Source organism: Bidens hawaiensis, unplaced genomic scaffold (genome assembly GCF_021521415.1).
Source record: "Bidens hawaiensis isolate Kalapana, Puna unplaced genomic scaffold, B.hawaiensis_p1.1 tig00021831_1, whole genome shotgun sequence".
In the NCBI taxonomy this organism is placed as follows: domain Eukaryota; kingdom Viridiplantae; phylum Streptophyta; class Magnoliopsida; order Asterales; family Asteraceae; genus Bidens; species Bidens hawaiensis.
In genome coordinates this window covers 175,548-184,940 of record NW_027493387.1, presented here as the reverse complement: position 1 = coordinate 184,940, position 9,393 = coordinate 175,548, and the positions used below count along the sequence as shown (strand labels likewise).

General features: G+C 39.8%; 1 protein-coding gene across 2 annotated transcripts; it reads left to right on the top strand.

Moving 5' to 3' along the window:
* The first annotated feature begins 723 nt into the window (after positions 1-723).
* On the top strand, positions 724-8,067 carry LOC143564179 (uncharacterized). Of its 2 annotated transcripts, none has more exons than XM_077051537.1 (3): positions 724-950; positions 1,265-4,311; positions 7,858-8,067. In XM_077051537.1, the coding sequence occupies exon 2, from the start codon at positions 1,311-1,313 to the stop codon at positions 4,125-4,127; it is 2,817 nt and encodes a 938-aa protein (XP_076907652.1). In that variant the 5' UTR covers positions 724-950; positions 1,265-1,310; the 3' UTR covers positions 4,128-4,311; positions 7,858-8,067. The 2 variants fall into 2 exon arrangements, with proteins under 2 accessions (XP_076907652.1, XP_076907653.1); XM_077051538.1 differs by having other exon boundaries at positions 724-954.
* The last annotated feature ends 1,326 nt before the right edge of the window (positions 8,068-9,393 follow it).

Here is a 9,393-nt window from a genome sequence, read left to right as displayed (position 1 = left end):
CTAGGAAGGTTGCTAAGCATGAGACATCGTGTTTGGAGAATCAGCACGTGTTCATTCCATTTGCCTTCGACACTTTTGGATCCCTAGCTCCCGAGGCGGTTCGCTTCTTGGAGCGGGTGCAGAAGGTGGTCCACAGTGACTCGCAGAGCCCGAGGAACCAAGGATTTATATTTAGTAGAATAGGCTTTGCGATTCAAAAGGGGATAGCGGTGTAGCTTGTTGCTCGCTTACCCATTATCCAGATGTAATTCGGTTTGTGTTATATATAAAATGATCAATATTTTCTTAAAAAAAAAAATTATTGGTTACAACTTAAGTTTGAACCTTTGACACTAACAAACACAACCTCGTCAGATCCGTCTTCTTGTTGGGTCCTATACATATCCCTCTGCTTTCTTTCCATCTTTTCTTTCTTTTGTCAGCTCAATATTTTCTCATTTTCCCACACATATACATATATATGTATATACAAACAAGGGTTTAGTAAGTGCAATTCATTCATCAGTGTGAACCAAAACCCTTTAATAATTTTTTTAAAATCTTTTGATTGATTCTTTCTTTCTTTCCTTCCTCTTTTTCCTCCCTAAAAAAAGGGTTTCTGTCAATTTCCAAATCTTTATCCAAAATAGTCAAAACTCTGCTTTTTAGTTTTACTTCACTTTCACCACCTAAAAGATTATTTATTACCCTTCTTTTCTTTCTTCATATTGTTTTGTTTTGTTTCATCCAACAGTTGACTTTCTTGTTGACCAGGGCATATTAACAACATTCAACATCTGGGTTTCTTGATTATTTGGGTGTGTAAATTGGCAACTGGGTTTTGGTTTGATTGTAAAAAGATTCAATCTTTGTCAAGATTTGGGGTTTCTTGATTATTTGGCAACTGGGTTTTGGTTTGATTGTGTAAAGATTCAATCTTTGTCGGTGATTTGATAATGGGTACCCAGCAAGTAAGTAAGTCTTTCTTTTTTTTATCTTCAGATCTGAAATATTATTTATTAGTATAATGTAAATCATTAATTACAAGATTCTTTATGTTGTAATTGATTCTTTAGATCTGTATTGCCATTGGTCTTGTTTATGTTTATTGCCCCAATATCTTTACACCCAATTCATGGTTTTAATCTTTATGTTTCTTGAATTGTGTTTGAATGTGTATCTTGAAATATTTGATTTTGTTTATAAATGTTAATACTTTTCATTTCAAGATTTTTAAAGATGCATTTTAGACCAAAAATCTTGAAATTTTCCTGTTCATTTGCAGATGATTAAAATCAAAATATTTTCCAAGAAAGATTGATAATATTAACATGGATTTACGGGACGAAAGCTCGAGAATCGGATCGAATCTAAGGAACTTATCGTCTTCATCGTCGGTGTTCTTCTCTGCAAATCAATCACCATTCTTTTCTCCAAGATCATCATCATCCTGGCTGCCACCCGATGATCCGGTCCAGTCAGCAAGTGTATCAAATGATCCCCAAAACATTGATCAGAAACCGAGCAACACGTTATTATACACCACATGCCATGAAAACGAGGCGTTTGAGCACCGAGAAAAGTCAAAGAAAGTCAACAGAAGCCCGATATCGTCATTTACACCGCCCTCTACGTCCTACTGTCCGACAAGATTAAGATCCTTCGACGTGTACATTGGGTTTCATGGGAGAAAACCATTATTATTGTGTTTTGTAAACTGGCTTCGGGCTGATTTAGAAGTACAAGGATTAAGTTGCTTCGTTAGCGATCGAGCCAAATGTCGAAATTCGAGAAAACATAATATTGTGGAAAAAGCGATGGATGCATCGACGTTTGGGGTCCTTATATTAACGAGAAAGTCGTTCAAGAACCCGTATACAATCGAAGAGCTAAGATTCTTTGCAGGTAAAAAGAATCTGGTCCCGATTTATTTTGATGTGGGCCCAGATGATTGTCTTGTTCGGGATATAGTCGAGAGACGGGGAGAAACCTGGGAACGCCACGGTGGAGAGCTTTGGCTCGTCTATGGGGGGTTGGAAAACGAGTGGAAAGAAGCGGTCAACGGTTTAACTCGAGTTGATGAATGGAAACTCGAGGCCCATGATGGGAAATGGCGGGATTGTATCCTTCGGGCCGTAACACTTTTAGCTTTGAAGTTAGGTCGAAGAAGCGTTGTCGAGAGATTAACGAAATGGAGGGAAAAAGTCGAAAACGATGAGTTTCCGTATCCGAGAAATGAGAATTTTATTGGGAGAAAAAAGGAACTTTCCGAGCTCGAGTTTATGCTTTTCGGTGATGTTATTGGGGACCGAGAACACGATTATTTTGAACTTAAAGCAAGACCAAAACCGAGACGAAAGAATTTGATTCATAATTGGGGTCGAAGCAACTCAATTGATGAAAAACGAAGAGAAACAAAACCCGAGGGTCGAACTCGGAGGCGAAAAGGGAAAGAACCGGTCGTTTGGAAAGAATCCGAAAAGGAAATTGAGATGCAAAATGCCGACTTTTCACCGAAACCGAAGCCCGGGAGACGAAAACGGGCTGTGAAAGTCGTGTACGGGAAAGGAATCGCGTGTGTATCGGGCGACTCGGGTATTGGTAAAACTGAACTACTTTTAGAATTCGCGTATCGGTTTCATCAACGGTACAAAATGGTATTGTGGGTCGGAGGAGAAAGCCGATACATTCGACAAAATTATTTAAATTTATGGTCGTTTTTAGAAGTCGATGTCGGGATAGAGTCGGGTTTGGATAAAAGTAGAACAAAAAGCTTTGAAGAACACGAAGAAACCGCGATAACCACCATTCGAAAAGAGCTTATGCGAAACATTCCGTTTTTAATAATAATCGATAATTTAGAATCGGAGAAGGATTGGTGGGATCACAAACACGTGATCGATCTTCTCCCGCGTTTTGGTGGCGAAACACATGTTCTTATTTCCACACGCCTCGCACGGTTAATAAACATGGACCCGTTACGCCTGTCATACTTATCGGGTGTGGAGGCGATGTCGTTGATGCAAGGACACGTTGCCGACCGCGCGGTTTCGGTTTCGGAAATTGACGCGTTACGCGCGATTGAGGAGAAGCTCGGTAGGTTGACTTTAGGGTTAGCCATTGTCGGTGCGGTTCTCACCGAGCTCCCGATAACTCCGAGCCGGCTTTTGGATACGATAAACCGAATGCCATCGAGCGGAAGCCACTCGTTAAGGAAAAACACATTTCTTTTGCAGCTTATTGCGGTTTGTTTCTCGATATTTGACCATGCAGACGGTCCACGAAGTTTAGCCACCCGGATGGTTCTGGCTAGCGGGTGGTTCGCACCGGGTCCGACCCCGGTTCCGTTACTGGCTCTAGCCGCTAAACGGGTTCCAGAAAAACGTCACCGGACTCAGCTATGGAGGAAGATTTTAAACTCGTTAACGTGCGGGTGTTCATCTTTATACGACAAATCCGAAACCGAAGCGTGTTCGGTTCTGTTACGCTTCAACTTAGCTCGGGCGTGTACCAAAGACGGTTACATTCGGTTTAACCAACTGGTCAAACAATACGCCCGAAAACGAAGCATCCCGGGGACCGCACATGCGGTTGTACACACGATCGTGACCAACGGTACCATTATTAACCACTCTGACCATATTTGGGCTGCATGTTTCTTATTACTCGGGTTCGGGACCGACCCAGTGGTAATCGAAACCAAAGCTTCGGAACTACCGTTTCTAGTGAAAGAAGTAATCTTACCGCTCGCAATACGAACGTTCATTCGGTTCTCGCGCTGCACGGCTGCATTAGAGCTCTTACGGTTATGTACTAATCTACTCGAAGCTGCTGACGAGGCGCTCGTGACACCTGTCGAGAAATGGCTGGACAAGTCGTTGTGCTGGAGACCGGTCCAAACCGACGCCCAGTTAAACCCGGGTTTATGGCAAGACTTAGCGACTTCTCGAGCGACGGTTCTGGAAATTCGGGCAAAGTTGATGGTGAGAGGAGGACAGTTTGATATTGGAGATGATCTTATTCGGAAAGCGATATTTATTAGAAGTTCAATATGTGGTGAGGATCATCCTGATACTGTGTCTGCTCGTGAAACACTTAGTAAACTTACAAGACTTTTAGCCAATGTTCAAATTCATACTTCACCCTAGAGTTATACACCAATAATATTTTTATTTATTTTTTTTCTGAATTTACAGAAAGTCTACACCATTTTTGAGTAGATGAGTTGCAGTTATGTTTCTGTTCTGGTTCATTTTGCTTCATATTTCAAATTCTTGGATGGTGAATGCGTCTGGTACATTACAAGTTGTTTTAGACGTACTCTTGTAATGTGTTAAGACTAGAGGTGCACAAATCGGGTTCACCTTGAAAACCGAACCGGTTCGGAACCGGTTCGGTTCACACCGGGTAGAAAATGAAACCGGTTCCAGTCAGGAACCGGTTCGGTTCCCGACCCGAACCGATGCCCAGAAATGCAAACTTTTAGGAACCGGGTAGGTTGGAACCGGAACCGGTTTTTACGTAAAAACCGGTTCCACCGGTTTTTTTTGAAATTTAAACATTATAGCCGTTAGGAACCGGTTCCAACGGCTATATAGCCGTTTTAGACCGTTGGAACCGGTTTTTTAACTATAAATAGGTTATCTTCTTTCTATAAATAGCAAGGTTTGTTTGTGTACTTGTTAAACCACTCCCAAAACTATAAAACACACTCCAAACCACAATTAACCTTAAACCGACAACAAATGGCAACCAATGATGACGTTGTTATGGTGATCGAAACAACAAGATGCCCCGATGTTTGGGTTCATTACGATTTGTGTCTCATGACCGACTCACATGAGTTGGCACGTTGCAAATATTGCTCGAAGTTTCTTAAAGCAGCGTCCAACTCGACATTACGAAAACATACGAATAAGTATTGTCGAGAGAAAAGAAGAATGGAAGCTAAAAAAACGGAAGTGGGAGAGTCGTCCGGCTCTACAACCCAAAAATAAGTATTCCCGGGTTAAAACGACGGACTTAGTTTTTTATGTTTTAGTTGTTATGTTTAGTATCGTTTATGTTTTAATAATGTTTGTAATAGTTATTTTTTAGATGAATAAAATGTTCGTCGTTATTAAAAAAGTAACAAACAATTAATCATGAGTAACAAAAGTAATTATAATAAAACAAATCAAAACTAAATATTAGTTGAACAAGTTACAAATAAGTTTACCAAAACAAATAATTACAACTCTTCTTCGTCTTCATTCTCGTCTTCACCCTCGTCTTCGTTATCGGAAGAAACCCCGTCCTCCGCCTCCTCATCATGAATATGACGCTCTATTGGTATTTCGTCTTCAAAGTTCGCCTTGTGTTGTACACGATCCACCGCATCCAAATGGTCCTTTAGGCAAATGCAAACCTCTAGAGACTCGGGAGTTAGTTTTGTTCTTCGCATAGATAACACCCTCCCACTAAGAGAAAAAACCGATTCGGAAGCAACCGTTGAGGCTTGTACGGCAAGCAAATCACGAGCCATGGCGGATAGAATGAGAAATTCGTTTTGTTTACCTTTCCACCAAGCCAACAAATCAATATTGCGAATTTCGTCGACCGTTGCGCCCTCAACATAGTTTGCTCCACTATATCGACCAAGTTCGCTACTTGGTGTGTTTCCTCTTTGCCTCTTAGATGCCGATTCACGAATCCCATTCATCAAGTTTATAAGTGGGTCATTGCACGGCCTACCAGTTGTTGTTTTTTTCACAAAAGACGATCTCGTGCTTGGACCATACATTTGAAAATAATGGTCTTAAAATCTTGAAGGTTTTTGTTGAACTTGTCCTTCGCTTCCGTCGACAACTTCGGGTCAATCTCGTGCATACCTAAGTTGTCGAATATTTCCTCAATCGTTGTTTCAACCCCATTAACATTCCAATAGGGGTTTAATGCGGCGGCACAAGTGAAGACCGGCGGTATGATTTCAAAATATTTTATGAACTTTTCTTTCATCACCGCAACAATATTTTCGAAGAGTTTGTTCTTCTCCACAAAGCTTTTAAAAACACAAGACATATAGTACAATTCTTGCAAAACCCAACAACTAGTAGGGTAATAGACTCCCGATAATTTTGTTGTTGACTTTTTGAACACATCAAGATACTCCAACAAATAACCGACTTGGACCCAAACACTTTCCGGAAACATATCGGCCTCGCGTTCTTCAACAAGATTGTTATGAAAAGCTTGTAAAGTTTGGCGTTGGGCAAAAGCACACTTTAACATATGACAAGTTGAGTTCCAACGGGTTGGAACGTCCCAATTCGGCCCCAAATACTTTCTTTCAACCGACTTGCAATAGTTCTTATATTCAAGATGTCTTCTTTTACCACTTTTGAAGACATCTTGTAACATAAGTCTAAAGTATTTTAAATCATCACAAATGTGTTCATTGTCAAGACCTATTTGGACAACCAAGTTGATGATATGTGCAACACATCGGACATGAAAAAAATCCCCGAAACAAGGTGGTGAATATTTAATGATAAATTTTTCAGCCGCCTTAGTATTGTTTGAAGCGTTGTCAAACGAAATCGAAAATATTTTATTTCTCAAGTTGTAAGTCGTTATAACTCCATCAAGTAATTCAAACAATTTTTCGGCGGTATGTGGGAACGGGAAGTTTTCAAAAGCGATGGTGCGTTTCATCAATTGCCATGTCACCGGATCAACCCAATGAGCGGTGACACATATGTATGATTCGGGCAACCCGTGTGGTGCTGACCAAACATCGGTAGTTAAACTAACCATGGCTTCTAAAGAATGAAAAGACTCGATTAACTCTTTTTTAGCACACTCCCACAACCTGATACAATGACGTCTTAAGGTAGTACGACTTACATGTGTGTATCTCGGTTGTAGAGTTTCGCGAATCAACGACGTCAACTCCGGGTCATCAAAGTGGTTAAACGGCAAACCTCGTTGAATAACGAACTTTGCCATTCTATCTTGAACTTGAGTCGTGTTGTAACGAAATAGTGTACCATCTTTACCCAAGTCAATTGATCGGTCGCGCCAATCCCTTTCAACGCCTTGCAATATGGCTTCTCGATGTGCTTTCTCAAAGTAGAGTTGGAATCGTGCTTTAATATTGAACCACATAGTTTGCAACGAGCCTTTTGATAACCTTCGTCATCCACAATCAAATCCCAATTCTTCCATACGTCTTGGTTGCGGTTATGGTTGACTACCGTAACAACCCTTGGGTCCTCCGTAACAGGAACGGGGGCAACAAAAACACTCTTCTTAGCCTTGTTGTTAGTTTTTTTGATGGGTGCCATAATAATATTTAGTTGGATGGTCGGGTAAAGGAACGGGTTTGCTAAAGGAGTAGTATTGTAGTTTGTTTTTGAGTTTGGTGGTGAAACAAGTAATGGAAACAACTTATATATAGGTTTGGCCCAAAAACCGGTTCCAACGGCTATATTACCGTTGGAACCGGTTCCAACGGATCTATTGTCTTAAAAACCGGTTCCAACGGCTATATTACCGTTGGAACCGGTTCCAACGGCTAATTGGTGTCTAAAAAAACCGGTTCCAACGGCTATATTACCGTTGGAACCGGTTCCAACGGCTAGTTTGACTTTTGTTTGACCCTTCAAAAAAACCCGTCGGAACCGGTTATTCCGGGTACGAACCAAACCGGTTCCAATTAAGAACCGGGTAGGAACCGGTTTGGAACCGGTACTGACATATAAATATTAGAACCGGGTACGATTTTCGGGTACAAAAATACCCAAACCGGGTATTGTTCCAACCGGGTTGGAACTGGAACCGGTTCCGGTTCGGTTCCACCGGTTAGGTTCCGGAACCGGTTTTTTTGTGCACGTCTAGTTAAGACACATCATTTTAGTAGCACAATTCGTTCATTTGTCACACATGGATATCATAGTTGTGGATGCCATGATGCATTGTTATTGTTTTAGTATGAATCATTGTAACTAGTTTAGACATATCGTTAATATCTATGTAATTGAATGATCATACATTTATGTGGCTTAATCAAAGAATGTGCATGAGGACAATGACTAACCATGATACTTAACCTAATCCTTAAAGTAATATTGCATATGTATATATCACACCATGTAGTTTGACCAGGAGGAAGATGAGCTCTCAAACTGGAGCGAAAATGAATGCGTAGTAATGATGGCTGATCTTTGATGAAGATGTCAACATATTAGAACACTAGTCTATATGCCCGTGTGTTACACAGGATGAAACAAATAATTTTAAAAATGAATAAATATAATATGTTTTTTAAAGTCAAATAAATAGATAAAGAAGCAACTTAAATAAAAAATAAGATGAAAACATTTGATGTTGTATTTGAAATATTACCATCGCAATCTAGAATAACAACTTTGAGGTTGTCTCGTCTTGTAACTCTAGATAATGCGAGCTATCGACCATGTGCAAAAACTGCCTTTAAAAAAAACAACTCAACTTTTGATAAGGATTGCCCTTAACTCTTGTTTATGGCCGGACTCTTGTTCATTGTCCCTGCTAAACATACCCCTAAGCATAAGCCACAAAACTCAACAAAATAACAATGATTGCATTCATAAGCAGATGACATACGTAACTAATTGCATTTATCTATTCTTTTCTAGTAAAAAATCATTTATTACATGGACAGCCTTCATGTATACATACAAAAAAGACGAGCGGACATACAATCAAAATCAAGTTGCGAGTGCCCTAACATTCCCATTACTTTGGCATTCCAGTAACTACGCAAAAGCACACCATAAAGAGCTTGTAACCCGTTGCTATACTTCCCATTACTAATTTTAATGTCACCTACGAAATACCATCTGCTAATTTTTGTACCATATTTTCTTTGGTCACTAATCTGCTAATTGGATCAGAAATAATTAATAAGGAAACAAATTGCTAAATAAAGAATTAATAATACATCCAGTAATAAGGAAAAAAGCGACCCTTGGAGCATCTTATGGATTAGTCTTCACAGGTGCAGCAACCCCTTGGATTTCAAGTCAAAATGCATCATATTTTCAAACTGATGATACATTACTGCACACCTAGGAAGCGTTACCAACAGGCACACCATTAGATAAATGGGCTCACCATGATATTAGCAATCGTAGAAAAAATAGCAATATCTGGGAAATAACGATGTGGGATCTTGAAGCAAATGAAACTTCTTAACATACATATAGCATAGATTTGATATAAAAAGTTTAACAAAAAGTTGATTAAATCAGTGGTAGTAATATTTAACCTACTACAGAAAAGATAACTTATCAAACGAAAATTTAATTTCTGGAACGAATGATTGTTCAATGATTAACTCGTTTTGAGAAAAATAAAACCCGCAGTCATAACTAAACGAGTCAATATTGTCAC